The sequence below is a fragment of the Aptenodytes patagonicus genome, chromosome 5, assembly GCF_965638725.1.
Source record: "Aptenodytes patagonicus chromosome 5, bAptPat1.pri.cur, whole genome shotgun sequence".
NCBI lineage: Eukaryota > Metazoa > Chordata > Aves > Sphenisciformes > Spheniscidae > Aptenodytes > Aptenodytes patagonicus.
The window spans coordinates 41131023-41156970 of record NC_134953.1 but is presented as its reverse complement, the minus strand read 5'-3'; the positions used below and the strand labels follow the sequence as shown (position 1 = coordinate 41156970).

Sequence of the window (25948 nt, the reverse complement as noted above, 5' to 3'; positions counted from 1 at the left end):
CAATTTTAACCCATTCAGTTTGTGTGTGTTATATACAGCCCATTTAAGTGGCTAGAAAAATCTACTTGGCATGGGAAAGGAAAGGAGACAGACCTGAGCCTTCCATCAACTGCAGTTGGTGTTCTAGCACTGCAGGGACAGGTGAATACATAGAGAACAGAACAGAGCTCAGGAACTGAATAATGCTCACAAACTCACACAAGCATGGAAATACAGCTTTTACGCTACTCCAGCTAAACGACAATGCAAGGAAAGCATGGTCAACAAGCCACTGAGATTGCATCCCTGTCTCTGCTTTAACTCTGTGTGCTTTCCACATACAACTATATTATAAAATGTATAATGAATTTTTTTTTATATATATATGTGGGACCAATATATCTTTGGCCAAACAATCTCTGCATATGCAAGTCAAAGAGAAAGTGTACTTTTCCACTATGTATTTCAATAATCTCATGATCAATTTCTAGATTGGACTCTATCTGGCAAATCGCTGTTATCACTAAGTGAAATGCTTCCACTGTACAGGAATCTGAGGTCAATGGTGAAAAGGCTAAGGTCTGAAATGAAATTGTTTAATTTTACAGATGTTGTTCTCATTTTTTTTCAATAGAAACTGCTAATCAACATATGCTTAACTATAACATCAGTTCCAAAAAGCTAAATGTCATCTTTAAACTTTTATACTTTGTAGAAACTTACATACACTTAAAGTACTTAAATATACCTCGATAACTTTCATTAATGATGCTTGCTATAGATAGAAACTTTAATAATGCTCCACAAAATATCTTGTTTTATGCACAGTCACCTGCCAAGATTTTAACCCTATGCAAAAAAGCTCCACAGAATGTATTTCAATTTAAATTATCAGAAATATTAAATCAAAGTATCAGAAATAGTGTGGCCAGCAGGAGTAGGGAAGTGATCGTGCCCCTGTACTCGGCCCTGGTGAGGCCGCACCTCGAATACTGTGTTCAGTTTTGGGCCCCTCACTACAAGAAGGATGTTGAGGTGTTAGAGCGTGTCCAGAGAAGGGCAACGAGGCTGGTGAGGGGTGTGGAGAACAAGTCTTATGAGGAGCGGCTGAGGGAACTGGGACTGTTTAGCCTGGAGAAAAGGAGGCTCAGGGGAGACCTCATCGCTCTCTACAACTACCTGAAAGGAGGTTGTAGCGAGGTGGGTGTCGGTCTCTTCTCCCAAGTAACTAGCAATAGGACGAGAGGAAATGGCCTCAAGTTGTGCCAGGGGAGGTTTAGATTGGACATGAGGAAAAATTTCTTTCCTGAAAGAGTGGTTAAACGTTGGAACAGGCTGCCCAGGGAAGTGGTGGAGTCCCCATCCCTGGAGGTATTTAAAAGACGAGTAGATGAGACGCTTAGGGACATGGTTTAGTGGGCACGGTGGTGTTGGGTTGACAGTTGGACTCGATGATCTTAGAGGTCTTTTCCAACCTTAACAATTCTATGATTCTAAATTTGTGCTCACAAAGCCTACAGAGCTACAGTTTCTGAGCCAGGTTTAGTAGTTTGGTCTTGCTTTACGCATAAGCAAGGGGATAATTGAAACCCAGCCAGTTTACACATGACTACAGTTAGCCTGGTATGTCCTGCAGCAGAACACAGATTTGAGAAAAAACACTTAATATTTCAAGTTACATCAAAATCCTTTATTTGTTTATTTTACAGGGCACACACCTTCTTGCCTGCACAGATACGTAATTGGCTGGCTAGACCTAGCCCATTCCTAGAAGTCTCAAATACTGGTTACCGCCTCCACCAAGGCAACACAAACCACCTAACACAACATGACAACTTTGCATTAGAAGGAGCAAGAAGTTCATACAACCCCAACTGCAAGGTACTAACCACCTCACAGCCAGAAGGAAGGAACTTAAGAGATGCAAAAGGAGAGTTTTAAAGACCTTGGAGCTGTAGCTCACATGAACTCTGCCTGCTTTTCTCTGCATAAAATGATAGGAGGCTGCTTCAAGCACCACCAGCTCATTTCTGGTTTTCCAGCCTTACAGAAAGAACATCAGGAAGGCAGCGAAATCTTTTTATCCAAATGTCCTTTACCAGACACAGTAAGAGTTGTCCACGTTCTTTCTCCATGGCACCTCATTGAAGCTCCAGTGGCCCTCCCCCTGATTTTTTAACCTTCACAGACACAGAAAAAACAGCTCTGGGCCCCAAATACACCTCAGGTCAAGGCCACGCTGGCCCCAGCTACAGGAATACTGCCTAGATGGAGTGGTTTTTTGAACACACGTTAAAAGCTATGAAGCAAATTACATGTTGTAATTCCATAAAAGGGGAGACAAGCAGAAACGACACGAAAGGAGAGCTTTTTACTTTTGAAGATTATTGCAATAAAGACATTTTCAGAGGAGGAAGCACGTGCTCCCAACATACATCATCAGAAGTATATATTTTTAGACAATATAAAGATTTCTCAAACATAAAAGGAGCTGATAGCAATCAAAGCTGTATTGTAGGGTCTACTGTTGCTGGGGCCACACGGCTGGATTCTGAAGCTCTCTGAAGTGGCATTATTGATTTTTCTCTTCTACTTTAATACTGTGCTAGTACTACACAAAAGTAAGTGCATAATAGTCCACAATCTTCTCCTCAGCACTACTAACAGCCTATCAGCTACCCTAAGAGAGGGCTTAAGAAAGCAAGCAACAGAGGGAAATTCAACCAGAAGACTGTGTTACCAGATATTAGTTTTATGAACAATCTAACAATCTGAATACTTCAGTGATTGGAAAATGTAATTATAAAATGTGCAGAACAGTATGAGCTGCTTTCTTGGAGACATGAGAGAAGCAGCAGGTCCTGAAGAAAAGCCAATGACTGAAATTCCACTCGTCTGTTATCTTTCCTTCTTACATTCCCCATCTGAGAAAAAGAGAAAAGGTTGTGGGAGATTTAAATGCTGGAAAATCCTGTTCCTCTCTGTCATCCTCTTTAGACAATCAGGCTGTCACATTATCAATACCAGGCCCAGAACATGAGAGCCACTTTTATGCACCTCCCCCGCCGCACCTTCATGAAAGCAGGACTCGGTATCTTTATTTTTTTGAGAGCGTCCTAGTCTATCCATACCAAATTTGAAAGGCTGCTCTTCTCTATCAGCTGGTGGAGAACAGAAATAATTCTGCTGGTGAGAATTTAGATCTTAGTAGGAGCACTGCTCACCATTGGCACAGCTTGTAAGGTATGTCCACAGCATGCCAAGTCTGGAGGACCTTGCACAGCCTAAACCTGGAGAGAAGGTCTCCAAGCTCAGCAACCAGACTATTTCTGATCCTTTCTGCATTACAGCAAGCTGCATTCTGAACAAAAAGCACCTCCCTTCTCACTTGCTTTCTTCCTTACATCCCTTCACTTCAATTTCTTGTAACAAATGGGCATGCACAATGACAGCACAACATGTGAACTTGTAAAAAATAGACCATTACAAGCAAATGAAATAATGAAAACTGTGTACTGTAAGGAAAATATAAATAAGGAACAAAAAGTGAAAGACTTCTAATATGACACTTTTCGAAAATGTGGTCCTTACACCAAACAGAACACATTGAATCGTATTCCAGTGTGGAGTTATAGATATAAGGGCGTGCCACACTTCTTACACGCTGCTAAGCACTGATCAAAAAATTAGTTTCATTATAAGATGAATTACCTTCTCTGCGCAGGAGGAGCACTATCAGATGCTTTGACAGTGAGAGCATAGGATCGTCCCACTGACAATACAACTCCTGGAGCAATGGTGATAAGGCCTGTTCGGTCATTGATGATGAAGTCTCCCTGATCCCCAGCCAAAATTTCATATACTATCTGTCCATTGGGTCCCTCGTCCGCATCTACAGCAGTGAGCTGCAATTCAAAACCAGAATGTCAGCACGCATGGTTCAGTGTTGTAGTTTAATAGGTTTTTATAAGGCAACTCGGTAGGGGTAGAGGAAGCAGAGATGAGGGAAAACTTGAACACCTGTAACATATGCCGTAATTTCTAATTACTGTACAACAAGGATACAATTTAAATGAAGGATAACAGGTGTAAAAACATCATGAAGCAGAGAAAAACTGCTTACCTAAGACTGCAAGCAAAGTATTTTAAGATACGAATTAAGAAAACTAATTAAGACCAAGTTTACTCTCTGTGGATTGGAAATTATAACACTTCCTATAAAAGGGGGGGTGGGAAGATACTTATTGTGTCGCAAATCTAACAAGAGGATCATATTTAATTACCGAAAGTTCCCATCACTCTCTACACTCTTCAAAGTGACAGCCTTGTTACTGCCAGAAATTCTAATATCCAGGTCTTGCATTACAAGCCCTCATTGCGTGGTACTGGAGAACAATGTTTGTATTATTCACGTGTGCACGTACCGTAAAGAAAGCCGAGTGGAAAGGAAATGGCAGCTGTTCCCATATGGATACACATGTAGGAGGCACAACCACGCACATCACCGACACGCAAGACCCAATTCACATGGCAACATGACACCACCTACCTGAAAGGCTGTGCTTGTGGGGGCAATCTCACTGCAGTGTGATAAATGCAACTGTGCATGTATTTCTGTACTTTGTTGCCTCTACACCATCTTTCTACTGGGACTGTGATTACTCTCACATGTAGCATTTCTTCTATATAATTGTACAATTTTGATTCTCAGCATGAGAAAAATCCAAGGCCTAATATTTTAGACCCAAATTATAATGATGAACACGAGTTTGTTACCAATGAAACGAGGGGGTTCTTATCTTGCCTCTGGGAAAGGCAACGGGTTTATTCTACTTCTGTAGCGTGCCATGCTAAATCAAACATTTACACACAGGGCCAGAAAATATAGCTCAGTAATCATATTTGTTTGCTTTTAGCCAAATGTCAAGTACCACTGACTCTGACTGCTATGCCATAAAGCAAATAACTAGCAATCTGAGATTTCAAATCAGACCCCTGCTGTAACACAGTCAGAAATATGCATCCACGGCTCAGTCATGCCAGTACCACAGTACCACCAAACCACGCCAGCACCTCTGGACTTTCTAAGGTGAATTTCTTCTTCTCATAGGGGTTAGTTTGCTGATACACACACTGGTTTCTCAGTTGGCTCTTAATTTTGTATGACTATATATTACCTCAAACACTGCGTGGGATGACATAAAGCCGTACGAGCAGTACTTGAATGTGTAGGAGGCCACAGCCGCAGCAGGCAGTGGCAGCGCTGCCTGTGCACCCAGCTGCCTGGTACCAACAGTGGTGGAGTGGAAATGACAGGGAACAATGGCACAACAGGCTCCTACTGCTCCCAGCTGCAGCTGAGCAGTTCGAGGTGGGAAATGGCAAGGGGCACCAGCAGGTACAGCAGCAGAGCCCCCCTGGGATGTACAAAGCAATAAGAAATCCCAGCCTCAGAATGATTCCCTGCAGTGTTCCTAAAGTGAGAATGAAAAAAAAAGAATAGTCATGTAGCTTCTTGAAAGGTCTCTGCTGGCCTGTCTGCTTTGGCTTTCTTGACACAAACACTCATGCCAGTGGGCAGCACTGCACATAGGATTGCAAGTCCAGGATTTAAGGGTAACACACGATGACACAAAACCTTAGTGATGACTGTAAGCCGACAGCAGGATCAACAGATGTTATCTCAGCCAGGGCTAGGCAACACAGCAGGCTAAATGTCTGCCTGCCAGACACTGTTTTCTCATCCCTGTGACACTCTCAAAATTGACAGCAGTGCAGACAGGTAGAGGAACTCATTCAAGTCTCTGCTACATTAGGATATATGTAATCTATTAATCAATATAGCATCATGCTCAGCCTTCAGCAGGTCTCAGCACTGCCTACAACTTTCAAACCATCTTTGCCCAAGGATAGTGAAAGAACTGGAAGAGTAGAAACCAAACCTTGCAACTAGAACAAGAAGGAAGATGAATAATAAAACCCAAAGCTGTAATATTCAAGTTAATCACATTTGCATACAACATTAAACACTAAGGGGAATATGTGAAAAACTCAGGGATCTAGCTGCTTTAAAGGATAATCTTGATTCTTTATGCACATAGGCTCAGTGAAATATGAAATTTCATATGAAAAGTCAAAAACTTGCTCAAAACCAAGAACTAAGCCCACAATAGCTTAAACAGAATAAATTAATTGAAATGTTAAAAGATAAGTGATTTCAGTGTATTTCGGGAAGTGGGGTTTACCCTCTTTGTTAGGAGTGCAAGCTATTACTGCTGTTGGGGACTGAGCTACTTTATGGAGGACCATCCATTTTTAACACGGAATAGGTTGTACACAGTATTCATCAACTGAAAAGCACGTTAGTTAAGTCAATTTTCTCCTGAAGTAATCAGTATTCTGCTTCTTTCACACACAGCACAGTGATCCAAAGCAAATTTCCAGCACAGAAGTATTTAACTTTATCTAAACTGATTTTATTTGAACTTCTTTGTCATAGATGCTTCCCTCCAACAATGCAAACTGATCACTGTTGGACTAGAAAAAGCAAATCTTAATTCATCCTCCTATAGTGTTTTGAGACATGCTGTAATATATTGAGCACAGGATAAACACCTGAAATACCTCAAAAAATCATGAAACAGAGATCATCTCCTCTTAGAAGTTTAAAAAACAAATTAATATCCATGTATTATTTTTGGAGAACAAATCTCATTCTATATTTTCTTCTGAAATTCTGAAAAAGTCATCCTATGAAGACTGCACTTTTGGAACTTGCTTTGCATTCCATCCATACGATGTCTTGATATACCAATATATTAACTTGCAATGGTCAGAGTTAACACACCAAAACTCAGCATATAAAACAGACTTTCTGCACCCTTGTAGAGTTTAGAGCTTAAAATCCTCTCAAACTCAGTTTCTCCAATCACTCGTTCTATAGTTTCTATACACAACTGCCTGCATTCGTTAACCTCGCAAACAGTAACTATCAAACTCAGTGACATAGCTAAGAAAAGTGCTGTAATAACCTTCTCTACTGAACTTCAAAAGTAATACTCACACAAAGATAAATAAAGGCTTTATGCAAAATACAAGGTCCCAAGTATTTAATGACACGATTTGGAACAAGGCCAGTTTTTACTGTGATGACATGAAAAAGGAAATTAATTGACTACACAAGTACGTAGATTAATAAGGTTAATTAAACTTACAAATACTGAATGCTTGAAAAGATAAGTGATTTGAATAACGTTTTGGGGGCAAAAACAGGAATCAAAAACCAGAATTAAATAGAATTAAAGTTTAACAGCTGCCATAATATATGATTCTATAAATTCCATCTCCAGCTGTCCCAGATCGATAGAGCTTCATAGTTAACAAGATTTGAGAAACACAGTCTAAAATACACAGAAAGTAGTACAAAACAAGATTTATTTTACTTTCCTAAGAAACTTTTTGCATCCAGCAGTATCAGCTTCATTACATTAACATTTGAAGTATTGAAATTTTTGCAAAATATACTACTGCAGCAAGAAGTGGTTTTCTTGGAAGGAAAGAGAGACTTACAAAGATGGCCTTACAGCTTACAAAGACACATTCTCAGTCACTATATAAGCTCTGTTCAGACCCACTTTACACTTGGAAGAAACTGGACTTCAACATTTGACCTGCAACCTTTCCACAGCAACGCTTTGAGGGACCTTGCCCTGAACAGATAAAGTGATTATCAACCTTTCCAGTAGCCCTACATTTTTCAACAAATTAAATGGTCAGCAAAGTTGGTCGGACTCGTACCAACCTAAAGCCAATCCTGCAGAAACCGTGAGTCACACCAGTTCGCCTCCCAACAGCTGTCCTTGAAATGAGTGTTCCAGTCAAGTGAGTGCAAGGCTCCAGAGCCACATTCAGTACACATTTATGTTGTATAACAGTGTCAAGGAGACACTGCAGTTGCTCTCCAGAGCAGCACACCAGTGAAAAACGCTGGGCTACCAGAACTTAGATGACAACTACACACCCTCCTCATCCTTCTAGGGCTCAGCAGTACAACTCAGCCATTAGTTGCAATAGGAAAAGCAGTAATGAGTTTCTATGTGTCAGGGGCAAACAGGATTGTGATGGAGATATTCCTAAACTTGAGCTAACAAAATGTAACACTAGCATAGAGTAGGTCAAAATACTTTTTCAATATCTTCCTTCAGACATTTCATTAAGTCCCTATCCATTATATTTTTACTTGAGTATTTAAGTGCATTTACTGAGAAATGCAAACATAACCCAGTTTTGTTTTCTACTTCTGCTAATAATGTTTACTTTGTAGCTGGAAATTAACATGCTGATGGACTGAAGGCGAAGGGTTGCAAATAACCACATAAGTAAAACCTTAAATGTCGTTTGGAGATGACTTTTACAAAGATTTTCTCTAAATTGTTCTGTGGCTTTATAGCAAGATGCATGTTTAAGAGCTGTAAACCATGAGCATATGCCAAGGTGCAAATACCCAAACATGTCTCTAATACATAATTTCGTATCTGTCTGTATGCAAGGATGGCTCGAGTCACATGTGTGTATGTGCAGGGAATGAAAAGAAACTGTTCAAAAGAGACAAAGTGATCCAGCACCTGAGAAACCACATTTGAGGTAATGGCAAAATAGTCCCAGAAGAGGCATTTATTTAATGGCTCTAAATAAAATTTGTCCCTGTGTACAACTGAAAGTACTGTTGCTGCTTGAGACTAATTCTACTGTGACCAAGAGATAAGTCATAGAAACTTTACTGCCTGCAGTTTTACCATGCTTTATCTTTTTGCTTTCATTTCTGACCTTCAGCACAATGTCCTTTTATGCTGCCATGTATGAAGTTAGTGCTCTCCGTAACCAGGATCTGGGATAGGACCTCCAAATTAACTTGCACTGGTAATCTTAGGCAGAATTGTTTCAGCTCGCACAAGGTGAACAGGTAATGCACTAAACCACTGCATAGCTTATTTTCCATTTTCATTCATGGAGTTACTTAATTGTTCTTTAAGAGGGCCCTTGAACATGGGTCATACCTCTGCAACAGGAAATGAGGTAGAAATTAAGATACACAGATAAATTAAAATAGGTTATTTTGGTTTCATAAATTTAAAGTATAGTAAGAACAGCATATAATTCTTAAGGCCAGTTCAGGAGTTTTTCTGTAAAGAGAACATACACAAAATCTCTTCATGGGCCAAGGAAGTCTTTGACCTTCAGACAAATTTATGCAAAGATTTAGGTGGATAATGTTTTTTGCCATCCTCTGTCCCTTCTCAGCTCTCCCGTTTTCTTGCTCAATATTCTCTGTGCCCTGCATAGTTTATGCTGTATATAGAAACGAGAGATGTCTAAAGAAACAGAGTGGATTTAAATTACTTATGTGAAATATTATTGCATTACGACTGCATACTCCAACCATCAACGCGTAACTAGTTTAAATATTTGAATCACAGGAAGAAAGTACTAATAGAAAAGTGGAAAACAGGACAGCAAAATTATAATAATATAAAAAAAGATGGAATTAAGTACTTTAATAGGTTTAATATTAATCAGTCTTTCTAGTGATAATTATTATTTACCACACATTTAACTGTTTTAAATGACAGATTTCTCAATCAGCTGTTGTCTCTCTCAGGGAGTGCAATAAAATACCTACAAAAGCAGATGGAAAAATCAGATAAATTCTCAAGCTGAAAGGGACGGAATATACAGACATTTAAACTTAACTGAGAAAATACTCTCCTCAACCAAGGCCTCGAACAATCTCACAAGTACTCAGAGTAGACAAATGGAATAAAAATTTCCCAAACCAATTCTGTTTTCAACACCCCAATGGTACTGCCATGGCCCCTGCCCAAAAATTCAGGGAGCAGAGATTCCATGCTCTGCTCTATATCCTCAGGAAGCAGAGGGAGGTTGTTCCTATAAAGGGGACAAGCTCCTCTATCATGATACCCACCAACTTTCTGAAAAATACACAAGCAGCCATGCAAAGTTGCAGCTAAAGTACAACTGGAAGGCAAAAGGTAGATTACCCACCACCACCAAGATGAAACCAATGCAGCTGAGTATCACACAAATTTGTTTCCACTGTTTTGCTCACTTCTCTTAAAAGCAACAGGGAAAGGAGGGAAATGCCTTGCTCTAACCACCTGCGGGGGGGGGGGGGCGACGGACAGGGGGAGGGATTGGGAAAATTCAAAAAAATTGAATTCCACTTGTAATGAATTTTTTTTCCTGCTATTTGTGGTTATTTTCAACCAGAGCCTAAGGATTTTTTAATTTACTTTTTTTTAAGAGTGTACCAGACAGCAAACACAATCTACACTATTAACTAATATATTTGGGGGGGGGTTTCAGGAGTAAAATCAAAACAATTTCCCACAAAATGGGACAATAAGCAAGTATAAAGTGGGGTTATTTGTACATTTTCATGCAACTGCACTCAGCAAAAAAAGAAAAAATTCTTAATCCCTTATTACCATCAGGATAATAAAAGCAAAGTGGCAACTACATGAGAGGACTTATACTGCTATACCAGAAATTCGCATTTTTGTAGAAAGATGACATGCTTCATAGAAGAAATACTTTCTTGATCAACTCTGAAAATAAGTCTGAGTAGAGAGTTAAGTGCAAGCCAGTGCTTATGTGTAAATGATTAGGAGATTGTACAGATTCACTGAGGTCAGTGTTCTTTTTCTAACCTACTTTCTCTGATTAGAGAAAGTGGTTTTTACAGACTAATCATATCTGACCTGGGTCATTCTCCTCTGGGAACTACCATGGCTGATCATCACCTCACAGCAGAGAATCTCGAATGATTCTTAAACCAATGATGAGATAGGGTTACAAGATGAGTTTGCTTCGCATATAGAGAACAAGCTAAGTATATCATCAAAATCACTGTATTAGCAGTTTAAAAAAAAAAAAAGTCTGTTTCATTTTGAGAAGGTATTTATAAAGCAGAAGCAAACAGTGATCAGGCAGCACATATGCACTGTCCTGGCCGAAGGAAACCCATGGGTATTTGTGGCACCATAGACTCAGTAGCTACTCATAACTCCACAAGACAAATCCCATTTCTCACACTCCTATAACACTGAATGAAAGACTCGGTGCCTGCAGCCTGGGCAAAATAACAAGGTGAGCAACTTCCCAAATATCCCAGCAACCTGAAATCATTGTTACTGGCATTATCACAGTATGCAGAAATCTTAAGATGACTCTTAGCTTTTTTTTATGGCAGTTAGTTTATAAACTCAGATCATCTGGCAATGTGAGATTAGTTGAAAAACAACCCCTCTCCCAAAACAGCCAGAATTTCCTACCCTCCATCTCTGACCACATTAAAAACTCACATAGTCTGAAAGTAACCACATGTTGACCTTACAGACAGAAGTGTAGAGGAGGGAAAAAACTCACTCTCAGAACTCTTACGTTTTCCAAAATAATTTTAATTTTTAGCAAAGGCACGTTTAAGGCCTGACTTTCCCACTACTCATTTTCAGCTTCACAATGTCATTCTAGAAGGGACCTGTTCCAGATCTACTTCAGCCATTAGCTAAGTTCAAATGCTCTGCACAATATTTACATCTAAACTTTTCTTCTCACCATTTCCACCCTCATGCTTTTTCTTCCTTGCAATGTTTCTAAACAGCATAATTTCATTGATCTGATCGATGCTCTTTATACAAGCAGTTACACAACGTCAGTGTGGGAAGGCAAAAGGTAACTGCTGCAATGGGCAGTGGAGCAGGAACGTAACAGCCTCTCAGACCAAACCTGCTCGCAAAGAAGTAATTTGTGTCTCTGCTAAGCTAATTCTGGTGGCACAGGCTAATGCAGATAGCCTTGCAGAGCCGCCCTCTTGCTTTTTCCCAGAAGGAACAATTTACTAAGGAATTTGTACTCCTGCTCTTCGCACACCTCCAGGGCCTGAAAATATTTGCAGTTGAAACACTAGAAGGTATAAACCCTCAGAACAGCACATTCCCTTTGAACACAGAAGTACTTTAGCATTGCAGCTGTTTTAGAAAAGCACAGCAGCTGCTCTACTTCACCCCAAGTATCATAAACACAACCCAGAGAGCTCAGAGCATCCTTAAGGCCAACTTTGGGTACTGACACCATTCTTTCACACACGCTGCAATCTCATTTAGCAACATTTTCTGCCTCATGTTTCCTGGCATGTGCACCTTTAAGAGGAAAAACCATTTAGATACTCAGATACTTTAAATCCATAGCATACTACTTTGTCTGATGCCCTGCACAACAAAGGCCATGTAATAACCCTAATGATTTATTTTTGGACTAGAGTGCTTATGCTTTAGGAAAAAAAAATTATTTAAATCTTTTCAGCACTGTATGTATCTCTGTACCTTAAATATCAAGTGAATGTATTGCACTCACAAAATGTTTATACAGGGAGTTAGGAGCTTATGAGATACTGCAAATACAGCTCCTGATGTCAAACCCTGCAAATACAGCTCCTGAGCTTCACCTGCCTCATTCAGGACAACAGTATTTGGTCTCTTTTTTTTCCCCACACAGCCTTGTGCATAGCTTGAAGGAACTTAATTCTGTGTATAACTTTTATCTTTCCCTCAAATCTTGCTGAAAATGTCCCCATGGCTCTCATTGATGCTTTTTAAGCACTTGTAGCCCAGACTGATGAAAAGACAAGAATAACATTAACGAAGACGGCAATGCAGCAAGTCAATACAGCTCAAGCAGGGTATATGCCAGAACAGACACTGAACTCTCCCCTAATACTGTTAAATCACTGCTACCTTCAAATGCTTAATTCCTGATTATATTTCAGAAAGTGGTACTTTATTACTTAAGTCAGTTGATGAATTTTTTTTTTCCCCAATACTCCCACTGCCTTCTACCATCCTTGAATGCCGACCTCCACTAACAGCATCTTGTCTTCTCATCTATCCAGACTGGAAGCACTCAGGAGCATGGCTGAGATCTTAAAAGAATTACCACCCAAAAAAGCTTTTTTCCATTAACTTCAGTACAATCAGAATTCACCTCCAGTCTGCACTGAAACGTAAATCAGTGCTTGCAAACTTTAATTAAAACTGCTTCTCTCTCTGGGCCTGTGTTCAACACATTTTTCACTGCTCGTTTGCTCTACAGGCAAACGACTCTTGGCTTCTGTAAAAACCAAGAGGTTTTATGACATGGCAAAACATTTCTGGTTATGTTTTACTGAACTGTTTACCTGTTCTCCCAAAATGTTTTATTTCAATATCCCGCTAATACAGGAGATTATTTTTTTTCTTTTGAGATTTTTCAGATGAAAAGGTTTTGTAAAACTTCAGATGAAACAGCTGAACTGCAGCTATACATCTAAGACAGGCTTATCATTTAGTATTAGCAACTTTTTAATAGCTATGTAATTAATGAAGTGGATGGAGACACACAAACTTCATTTCTAGCTGTTTTCAATGCATTTCCAATTTGTATTAACAAGACCATCTACTGCTAACAAAAAGTGAGTTAACAAAGCTATAAAAAGACCTGAAATTACCTTTATAACGCCTTCCCCAGGCCTCATATCTGTATAAATCTTGACATTGTATGATATGTTGGAGAAGGTTGGGGAATTATCATTTGCATCAATCACCAGGATACTGACTGTCACTGGGACACTCTCCTGTACACCATCAGAAGCTGTCATCTTCAGGGTAAAAAAAAAAAAAGCATAACAGGAACATATTTTAAAGGTGTGTTCTTAATACAATTCTGTTGTAGTTTAACTATACCAGCTACTAGGAAGAAAATTAACTCCATCACAGCTGAAACCAGGACAAATTCCAACTGTGAGAAAATACAGTATGACAACTAAAATTCAGCATTTCATTTTTCATTTTTGTCTGCACTTACAATTACAGGAGGCTTCAGCTGAGCTTGAACCTGCACTGTGCAAGACTCAGGGCAAAAGCAAAATGAAACAATGCCTTTAAAACATACTGTGTCAGATTAGCAGGAGAAATGAGGGGGAATAACTGTTTCCCAGGGTTGGGGCCGGGATCTGAGCTGCAGTCCATGACTGGAAGGGCAGAGCCCGTCCCCAGCTGCACTGAACACCCTCAAGGAGCAGGGCCTGGCCACAGCAGCTCACAGACCTGTCTATCTAGCAGGGCAAGTCTCGCCTGGACAGGGCCACACACAGGAGTTGCTGTACATATGTCAAAACTCAAAGAGAGCATTTTAAGGTGGGACATAAAGAGCTAGAGGCTTTCTTACTCCATAGAGGAAATCTGAGCTCTCCTTTCAAATGCTAAACGGACAGAGGCATTGATTTGGAACCCCTGCAGAGGAACAGGGCTTCCCTACAGCACATTTGCAAATTGCTTTAGGGCTGTTAAGATGTTTACTCACAAACTGGGAAATGCCTGAGGGAGTATTAAGTCCATTTAAGCTTTTTTTTTTCTTTTTTTTAAAATACTGCTGGCTGTGGTTTATGTTAGCCTACTTTTTTATTTTGTACTAAAATAAAGTGGAAAGGCCATTACAGGTGTCATGTTCCTAGCCCAAAGGCTGAGAAAAGAAAAGGCAAAGGTGGCCTCAAAGGCCATGCCAGGTACAAAAAAGAAGAGTCAGACTGTGTCATGGGAGGGTGGTGAGCAGCAGGATACAAGCCTGGGACCATGGAGATGATGCTGGTAGGGGGATCTAAAATGTTGCTATCAAACCAAACACATATATTTTGGAAGAGCATACTACCCCAATTATCAACTCCCCACCCCCCCACTATTGCTGCTGCTCATCCTTCACTGTTTTTCTTCTTCTGTGCCATTTTAATGATCTACAATGATGTTATAACTAATTATTTTTCAACACTTGCTCTGAACAATGCCTGATGTGCCTTCAAGTGCATTTAGCTTACCGAGAAGGTGTAAAGCTGCTGGACTTCTCTGTCAACAGGCTGCAGCAGGGTGAGGTAGCGGGTGATGCCACTCTGAGTCACGGTGAAAAACATACTGTAATCGTTCAGAAAGAGATGGAGCTGGGGATCCCTGGTCTTTAAATAACATTAAAAAAAGAGCATTTTATTATAAATTCATATATACCATAAAGTTTCCCATTACTCAATGCAAGTGCTTGTTTTAGTTGAAACCTAAAGAAGCAGAAAGTACAAATACTGTGACTAACTGAATCCACAAAACTGTAAAAAAAAAAAAGGGTAAAAAATAACACTGCTGATCTAAAAATCTAATCTTCTTGATGAAAAACATATTGAAAATACACTTTAACCTATAGAGTAAGTAAACCCAATGGTAAACAAATGCCTGTATCCGCTAGTTTTAAATGATGTTTTTCATTAAAACAATAATTTTTAAGCCGTATATAACTTACCAATATAAGAAACCAGATTCAAGCATTTGTCTTCAAACATATTAAAAACAAAACAAAACTTATCTTGATTAATGGAGCAATAAAACAGTTGGGTTGATGCAATGAAAAAAGATAGTATGTGTTGAAGCATATTGATAAATAGATGTTGTTCAGAGATTCTCTTTGTCGCGAAAAGAATCAAAATATATTGATGCAGAATTACAAATCTCTCAGTTGATCAGGTGAAAACCACAGTAAAGCAACCGTGGTATATTTTTCAATAGGAAGTAACACTTTAAGGTAAAGAGAAGAAGAAAAAAAAAAAAAGCAAGTCAAGGCATTGTAAATTTGTTACTCATGACTTCCCTAGGTAGCCTGCTGGGAACACAGATTTCAGGTCTGGATGACTCCACGTGCAACTGGGCAAGCACCGAGAGTGGTGCTGCAGTTCTAATGCTGCATGCAAAACCATGTGACAACATAAAGATAAGGCAATGCCTCATGAGATATCCTGAGCAACCACTCAGGAACTCATCCTTCCATTTCGATCCTCTCTCCTAGCATGGTTGGCAGATTATAAGAGTATGGGGAAGAAGAATGAAATGTTACCTGGGGAAGACCACCGAAATTAATTTTGGGGCAAACGGAATCTCAGCTAACGGAAAGGGGGAGGAATGTTTCTGCCATGGACAGAATCAGAAGTTATTACTGTATTCACAGGGAATAGAGCAGATTAACTGAAGTCCAGAACGTCAAGCCAGTTCCTTCCAGTGTGAACTTAACAGATGGATACAAAGCTGCAAAATGGACTTCCTACCCTTAGTCCCTAACCTGCAGTCTGGTGGATGCCAGCACAGAGCAGGCAAAAAGGGTGTTTAAGCTCTGTATGCCCTGGTGGTTCTGAAAAGCCCCACAAATTAAGGCACTTTTCTGGGATGTCTGTGTTATTGAAATGACAGAAACGTGAATCGTAACCAGAATGAAATATCTCAGTATCTTCCCCCGTCTCTTTAAAGATGCCATTGAGTTATTAAACTGATTAGACTACAAGGGTCACTCTATATTACAGTTAAATTTTAAAATAAACTACATTACCTTTTATTGCCTACAGTATTCCAACAAACATTTCTGTGTCCTTGTATGTCTGGTTAATTTAACCTGACTTAATGTGCTACTCTTAGTCCTTAGTTATTTAGTTTATTTCTGTAACATATGAGGTGAGGTTACAGAAGAGGAATGCAAATGCGATCGGGCAAAACACAAAAGGCTGGGAAACGGTTTTGAACTGCCCCAAATAATGTGGAGATGAGGAATCAGAGGACTAGTACCATGAATAAAAAGTAACAGAAAATCCAGTGGCTGCACAAAGCATAACTTGAAAAGTATTTTTACCAGATACTTTCCAACGTAATTCTACAGAACCCGCCCCACACAGTAGGACACACAACACAGTCAGAAATAGCTGAATTCAACAAATTATCCAAAAAGTAGCATTACATTCTTCTTCTCCGAAGATTTTCTTAACCTGAATCTAAAACACCTCTAGAAGGTTAAAATCCTACCCTATCATTATTGTCATTCCTACATAATTAAAAAAAAGAAAACAGACCACTGAAAAGTTCACCAATCCCTACAGTACAACAGGCGTAAACACTTGAGCTAACTCTCACATGCACTAAGTCTCATAATGAACAACTACGAGGACAGATTAGTACAACAGAAGGAGAGAGAGAAACTTATTTTAGCAATCCAAAATACTCTAAAGCACACTTTTTGGAAGGCTAAGATTATGCTATCTAAATGAGAAATCATTTCAGTTGCTGAAAGGTACGTGAAAGAAATATCAAAGTGTTCCAAATGAGTGGTATCCTATTGCCTAAAGCTTTGCTGTAACTATGACAGCTTTCACCAAAATTAAAATTCATTTTACAGCTAGCAATGCAAATGGCAATCTCTTTTTTCCATGAAAAATTACAGAAGGTAATTGTCAATAATTGTTCACTTTGTAGACACTACAAAGTCAGTCAAAAATTTAATTTACAAAAACCCTGGTTAGTTGTTACAGTTCTTGCTTGTTATGCATTTTGAACACTAATAAACAGTATTTTTTTCCTAATTTGTTCTTGAGAAAAACCAACGATGGAGATCCCATATGCTCCCGAAGTAATCTATCCTATTCCTTAGCTATTCTTGTAGAAATTTTATCCTAATGTGCAAGTTAAATTGCCTTTACTGCAATCAATGCCTATTTCTACTACCTTCCATGCATGTCGGACCTACAAAGCAATTTACTTCCTTAAACTTGGCATTGTTAATGCTTTTACATTTTTATCACATTTTATGCTGAAAGAAAGTCTGCTCAATTTAACTGTGAACATTTTATGTGGCAGATACTGTGACAGTATACAATTGTGGGAAACAATCCATCTATGTTGCCAACGCTATTTCCAATACTTTAGTTTTTTAAACTATTATTTTATTTTGAGGCCTGGACTTAAGCATTGTGATTTCTGACTACATTACTGGGTCATGTAGACTAGCGTGTCTCTGATAAATTGTTTAGTATATAATTTTAAGTAGAAAACTATCAGAATCCACACAAAAGAGTATACATGCAACCTGCAAGGACCATTTCAAGCACACAGTTCAAACCTGATATGGTTTATATACTTCAAACCGACTAGTAGGTACTTTTTAAATTAAAAAAATACTTCCTGTAATACTTAAGATTTCTGTAAAGACATATAATTATTTAATGAACATAAAGCAATCACAACGTAACCACACGGTACAACTTTATGCGCTAAATGAATTTGGTCCAGTGTGTTTAAAGGGCTTTTTGCAGGCTTCACAAAACAAGTGACAGTCCCAGTCTCAAACACCAACAGGGCAGAGAAAAATGAAGGAGGACAGGTGGAAATAAATAAATAAATCACACAATTAAAACAAAAAGTAATTTTGCAAACATAATACCCAATACCTACAGGAATGGCACCTGGTGCAAGCTACAAAGAAAAACACATGATACAAAATGAAATCATAAAAGCAGTACATTGGGGAAAAAATGGTTACAGACAAAAATACAATAAAATGAGATGCAGAAAGTGCTCCAATGCACTCTTAATAAACAAAGCCTGGGTTTGAATTTATTCTGCTTGAAAATCTCTGGAGAAGTTCCTGGAAGTTTGAAAGCTTGCGCGGATGTTAATGTTACACTGCTGCTGCTCCCTTCCTCCCACAAGGGCTTACAAGCTCTTCCTAAAGCAAACAGTTTTCCAAAATTTACTAAGATTAAACCAAAATAACATGATATTGTCAAGAATGAGCAGACAATGACACATATTCTGTATGTGTTTCAACATCCCCACGGCCTTTTTAGAGGGAATATGTTTGGCTGTTGAATTCTCCAGGGTAGCCAGAACAAGCTCCAAGAGTATCACAACCACTTAGGCTTCCTGATTGCTAGTACAGGCTTGTCTCCAAAAAGCTGTAGCGATAACAAAGATAATTTAATGACACATCTTGTTTTTCCAACATTCTTCATGTGGAGGATGATCAGCACTGAAACACCCATGGAAGAGAGTTGTTCTGTTAAAGAGATGTTTCCAGCATTTGCCCTCATTTCTGGGTGAAAGTAGAAAAATCTTTTCCACTCGTGTCTTTCACTGGAAAAAAATCTGAGATTCACAATCTTGCAGAGGCGAAGCAAGTGAGATTCTCAGTCCCACTGTCAAGAGGTTTGCAATCAGACTGTGTTGGCACTGACCTCATTGCATTTCTCTAACTTGTGTGAGATGAGTTCTGCAGGGCCTGATGAGATGGTCCTCCAGGTTCCCAATAGCTTGGATGGAATAGACAAGGAAGACACAGCATCTGGAGTGAACTTCCTGCATCTTTAACATTACCATTAGGTATCAGAAAAATAACCTGAAGCACAGCCTCCTGAGAAGCCTTCGTGATGGCTTTAGTCGTAAAACCACTTAGATCAAAAGAACCCAAGGAGAAGAACAAATCAAGCCTAAATTCTGAGCAACTGAAAAACCGAGGGAGGTAAACCAGTCTGAGAAGACTTTGCCCAGGACACCCTATGAATAATTTTTTCTCCTTAAACATTTTTTTCTTTAAAGTGAGTTCATTTAAATAATATTTATTTGTACAATTTAAAATAATAATTAAAAAACTCTTCACCATTTATGTAATCTCCACTTTGGAGGAAAAGATGTCAAAAGGCTAACAACAGAACCAGGATGGATGCTGAGCAGTGCTTTAATTCTGAGTTCTTTCAATCACTACCAAAACCTCTCCAGTCCATGCACAAAGCAAGGGCTGAGGCACAAGCATGACTATAAAGTCAGGCACTAAAAAGTGCTGCAACACTTTTTAGACTTTTTCAAGTTGAGGTGCAAAGGGTCATGCTCCCTGAATGACAAGCCAACAGAAAAGTTTTGAAAAAAACCATCTTCTGTTCCTCATACAAATAAGCCATGCCTGGGAGAGGGCAAGAAACAAATGTCACCATCTTCAGCACTTCCACTAATTAGCAATAGCATTTGTTTAAAACAGGGCAGATATACAAAAAAGAAATTCCTTGAGGACTCCAAGGAACTCAAAGAGAGAAAGAATAGCTTCAGAAGGCTGAAAACATTAGATATGCATCCTACACAAATAAAAGAAATACAATGCGACAGTAGTGATTCAATGTTAAAGATTCACTGTTTAAGGTTTAGGACGAGAGGAAATGGCCTCAAGTTGTGCCAGGGGAGGTTTAGATTGGACATGAGGAAAAATTTCTTTACTGAAAGAGTGGTGAAACATTGGAACAGGCTGCCCAGGGAAGTGGTTGAGTCACCATCCCTGGAGGTATTTAAAAGACGTGTAGATGAGGCGCTTTGGGACATGGTTTAGTGGGCATGGTGGTGTTGGGTTGACGGTTGGACTCGATGATCTTGGAGGTCTTTTCCAACCTTAATGATTCTACGATTTTTATTTTTCCTTCTTAAGCGGAAAGATTCAGAAAAGAAAAAAAAAACTATCTTTATAAATCCTGAAGAAAGAGAAGCAGCCTTTTTGCTTTGCCTTTCCCTTTCGTTTGTTTTAACAGTATTAATGGACTGTTACATTTGGGAAGAATATTTCTTGAATTATTATTTCGTAATGTGACTATTAGAGTGTCACAGAAGTGTAATACAGGGATAGCAGTATTATGAGAACTCTCCTCTCGAGGGAATACCAGCTGCAAAACAAGTTCAAACAATAACAGTGAAAGATATAAGCAATCAGACAAATATTAGAGAAAAACGCTTCAGTATTTAAAATGCTTCAGTACTCCTGGATAAAAAAAAAATCCATTATTTTTCCTTATCTGGATATATCATTGAAAATCCATAAGCAGCATTTGTAGTTACATTTAAAAGTTATTTTATCCATTATTTGCTCTGTCCTCTCGGGTTGCTACTGAGACGTCTTTATGTAAAATAATCATTCTTTAAAATTTCCCACAAGTTCTCTGGAAACACAGATGTTGAGCAACCATCTACTTAGTCTGACTTCAACTTCATAGACAATGGAAACATAAAACAAGAAACTGGTCTGGCAGAAAAGGATCTGGAGAGGAACCTATGGTAATAACTGACCTGCATCATATTCCACTGCCCAAAGATGCTGCACTGGGCTGTAGGCGTCCGCAGAAGCATCAGGGTTACTGCACAGGTCCTTTTCTGAATGTGTGCTGGGACATGTTAAATGCTTTTGAACACATGCTGGCACACCTTATAAACATGACATCAATTTTGTGTTCTAATGTGCAATGCACAAATTACCTTACATCCCAAGTTTATTCATCAAGACACTGCACGTGGTATCAGTAAACACCTTGGCAGTTGAGTAGTATTTAATGGATATGAATGCTGATTAGCTTCTTTCAACTTGGAATTTAAATCCTGGGGTGGTTTTTTTGGTTGTGGGGTTTTTTTGGGTTTGGTTTGGTTTTTTTTTTTTGAGGGGGGTGGTGGTGGTGTTTGTTTGATTGTGGTTTTTTTAAGAGAGATTCAGCAAGATTGGGCATACACGGCAGTAAGGCAGTTACTGTAGTTTTTTCACCAACCCTAACCACCAGAGTAGAAGAAATTAGTACTCTCCCATGGAAGCAAAGGAGTAAGGAAGCAAGTGGCTCGGGAAGCCTTATGTAAACAGCAATCAGATCATACTGTTTAAACGCCTCATCTCAGCTTTGGTTTACTCAGGTCTTAAGGTACTTGTGTGGCTTAATTTAATTTATGCCATTTAAACAGACCACTTAATTATATCTGCACTTGGCAGTGCTGCTCTAGTTAAAGGTCTGTTTGCAGTGTCACATCTATAAATTAATTTTTGGAAGATTTATAGCAGGACCCTATTATAATTCCCACAACGTTTAAATTTAGAGTGTGGTTGGTTTCTTTTTTTCTTAAGATACACAGTTAAGATGACCACTCACTTTCTTCATACATTTATCTGAGGACAGGGAGTTATTTTAATATGAAATATAATCTCACCTGATTTATCAATTAGAAGACTGAATACATTATGTTTAGCCAGTGTCAGTATTGGAAACTAACATGCACAAGCATGTACAGGACCTATCTCAACTTCTCATCAGCAATCCCTCCTTACTAAATACATCAATTTACTAAGATACAATGAAGCCATAAGAACATTAAGACCTGCAGAAGTTAATAAGCATTACCTGCGCTTACTAACCCAACCCTGAGCTACCATCTAGTCCCAGCAAGAAGGTTCCTGTCATTTTAGTTTGTTTGGCCATTTTATGTAGGAGTTATACGCAATTGCTGCACTCCCAGGCTTACTCTGCTGGAAGTCTCATGCCCACAACAGGTTATAAGCAGTACATGAATCACTGACACACGTATTAACAGGCACACACACAGGCAGTTAAATCTGATTCTCTCCTCCCTCACATCCATGTTACACCTGTATCATTTCATAGAATTGGAAAGAGCTGTGCTGGCATGAGTCAGGTGATGCCAAAGGAATAGGAAATTCCACAGAGCACTTCCACCCGAGGACGAGCCTGATCATCTCTCTGCGGCTGCAGGCAGGTTTCTCTATGTCCTGAGATAAGTCTACAGCATTCTGGAAAGAGAGAGGACCCATCGCCTCTGGCAGATCTGATGGATCAGATCTGGTTGGCCTTAAGCATCAACAAAACATGCAAGAGAGAAGACTGATACAGTCACGGAATCTGGCACCAGGTTCCTTGAGCAGTTCAGGTTGCTGAGACAGAGCACCCCTTCCCTCCCCCTGTATCTCCCAGGCTTGGTAATGAGCACTTATGGCTGTGCTGCTGGCCCTTATCCCCCCATCCCTAAGGGAAGTGGCCTTGCAGGTACAGAGCCATCCTAGCAGCAAGGAGAAGGACAGAACGTGAGGGCCACTGGCCAGGTTCCACCACAGCCCATCTCCCCCGGCACACAGCATTACATCCCAGCAGGACCAGAGATCTTCATTATTTTGTCCTAACTTCGGGGGGATGGGGTGGGGTGTCAAAGTTAAGTCTTTATGCCACATCATTTCCCCGTCTAGAAATCCTTGGAAGTTATTCATCATGCAACACTGAAATACTACACTTTTTCAATAATAAAAAAAAAAATTTCACTGGAAAACTTTTGGCTCTGTCTCATTTTGTGTCATGTGACTGAACTCGATTGTCACTAACTTAACCAAACTGTTATTCATTATCAAATGAAAATAAAAACATTATGTAAAACAACCAAGTGTTAAGTTCACTAGGAAATACTTTTGGGCCCTTGAATGGTCATTTCCTGTGGATATGAAATTTCAGGTCTATTTGTACTGAGACACAGAAATATTTAACAACTTCTAATCAGCTGCCTAAAGCAGCTTGTGTTCAAGAATGATAAACTTATTTTTCATCATCTTTGGATGCACGTTATTTAAATTATGTTAGTGCTCCCAATTGAAATATGTGCTGCTGATTGGACAGATTTTTTTTTTATTATTAATGATGCAATTAAAACTACACATATTTGGGCCACACCTATGTTGAAATTTCTATTGCAGGCAAACACAAGTATATTAAGGAACCACCCTATTCAACATCCAAACATTGAGATAACTTCATGGGAAGTGATATAGATGATATACTACAGAGAAGGCACAACAATAAAGTCTGGAGCCCTCTGGTCAAACTGCTTGTGATGAATTTCAGAGCACCCCTCAAAACTTGAGGTATTGAACTTGTACTGACAAAATCAGTAACAGAAAGCACTTTCAGTGGGGAACATTAATACCAGGATTACATTACAAACCTCATGAAGTAGTTTATATTAAAGGAAGAAATTACTCTTCCATGCAGAAGTTTTTGAAATTAAATATTTGCAGTTTGAGAGTATACAAATATCATGGGCTATACTAACTACCTGGTTAGTAGTTACATGATTCATTCAAAAAGTCACCCCAAATTCAGAATTTAACACTTCAAAGTAATCTTAATTTTCAGTCTCGTATATGATCTAATATGCAGTTACATCAAAGAACCTTGTATTATCAAATCTGCCTTTGACATCTTGTGGGGAGAGTTGTGCAACTGCCAGGGAAAGGTTAATCAGAGCACTATGAACTACAACCTGAAAAACCTCTGGAGGTTAATGAAGTCCAAAGTCTTTCTGTCATTCCTTTTGTGTAACAATATCCTCTACTAGGAAATAGGAGAGTGCCCCAAAATTCTCTTTAATTAGAACAGTTGTTTTGAATTATTTCAAGCACAACGGATTCAGCCCCTCCCTCACCAGCCATGCTGCACGACTTCTTTTACCACCGTGGACTTTGTATGCACAGTAGGATTTTCCTAGGTCATTGCAGCTACAAAGCCTTGAGGGCAAATATCTCAGTCCCTGCAACATTGGTGGACTTGCAGATAGAAAAACACCAGCAGCACATTGTGGATTAACAGTGAGATTTCTGTACTATTTTCGGCTGTCTGTCACCCAAACTGGCAGTGTAGCAATCCAGGCAGAAACGGTTCACAGCAAGCTCTCCAGCTTACCAGAAACCCTTATTCTGAGTTTCAGACCATACCTATCTAACATGCAAGTCTATCAGTCTCACAGACAGACTTGCTCGGTTTCAGTCTTCCACTCTTCAGGTGATTAATAGCCTCTCTTCCCATTTTTGTAAAGTTAATATGCAGTCATGCGTGTTATAAGGTGGGCATAAATAATGCCCTAAAATTCCAGATTTCTGTAACAAACAGATATGCACCAACACGTATTTGAATCAAAGGGTTTTACTAGTACTTTCATGAAGGTGTGGATAAAACAAAGTAAGAAACCAATTTGCTTGTGCTAAAACATCTAAAATTACCCCCATATTTTTTTGTTTAATACACATAAGGATCACAGACCTAAAAGCAGCCTTCCGAGAAAATCTCTCAATTTAGTAGCTTAAAAAGGACTTAGAACTGTGGACACTAACTCATACGATTTGATTGCTGTTGTGTTCGGGCACACATTACATGAACAGATTTTATACAACACAATCAGACAGCATATACATATATAAACACATACCTGATGCCTGCACACCTTTCTTATTCCTATATTAAGCAACCTACAAGATCCCATTAATTTGATCAAACAAGAAAACTGCTTTGCTTTTAACAAAAGCAATGCTGAGCAAGTAATTGTTTTTGAAATTTTAAAACGAGTATTTCACAAGTAATACAAATCATCAGCAATGGCTGCTGATGACTGCCACATGCACGTATTCCATACCTTTTATCCAGCCCCTAAGAAAGCCAGATCCAACAGCCATTTCCACTTGCCTTCAAACCGATTTTTATGAATGCCCATAAATTGACTGAGATATTTTAATGGACAGTAAGGAGATATTCTGCATGAGTTTGGGCTTTAAAATAGAGTGATTTATTGTCCTAAGAAGCTAATGCAGACAGTGATGTAGAAAGGATCTTTCATTGACAACGGCCTCCGGTGTTTCTCAAAAATAATGAATTTGCCTATGTCAAAAGTGAAACTTTCAAAAACAGAAGATTGTTTTCAGACTATCAGGTTAAAAACTTTATTAAAGAGTATTGGCATATACTATAAATATTACTACAAAACCTAATGCCTACAACTTAGCTTTCCTTACATATCTGAAGATAACAAGAGAACAGAAGAACAGAAACAAAAAAGAGCAAAGGGGACACAACAGTAATTAGAGGTAAAAGAAACGGTATGAAAAAAACACCTAACAGCAACAGCCTTGGTGAGAACAGAAGAAACGTTAGCCCTAGAGGCGTGGTATTGTTACTACTTGGTTACTATTCTTTTGAAGATGCCCAATTTTTACTATGAGTAATGTTAGTATCAAAATCCGGGCAGAGCAAAGAATGGAAGAATGCACTGAACTTCTAGCCTCCTGCCCTCCTATTCCTCTTCTTCCTGGTTTGTTCAAACTACTAATTCCTTCCACTTTGAGCTTCTCTCTCCCATTTCCCCACACTGTGTGGCAGATTCATCCTTCTCATCCTTCTCAAAAAAAATGCATTTTTTTTCCCTCTTCACACTAAGCATTCACC

The 25948-nt window shown here is 39.1% G+C and overlaps 1 protein-coding gene across 15 annotated transcripts in view; it reads right to left on the bottom strand.

The window, feature by feature from the left end:
* Positions 1–25948, bottom strand: part of PCDH15 (protocadherin related 15) — an 896179-nt gene that overhangs the window by 174164 nt on the left and 696067 nt on the right. For all 15 annotated transcript variants that reach the window (XM_076339474.1, XM_076339470.1, XM_076339471.1 and 12 more), the window contains 3 exons: positions 14903–15037; positions 13541–13690; positions 3691–3884 (listed from right to left, as the gene is read on the bottom strand). In XM_076339474.1, the coding sequence (XP_076195589.1) occupies positions 3691–3884; positions 13541–13690; positions 14903–15037 (479 nt within the window). The remainder of the gene's footprint in view (positions 1–3690; positions 3885–13540; positions 13691–14902; positions 15038–25948) is intronic.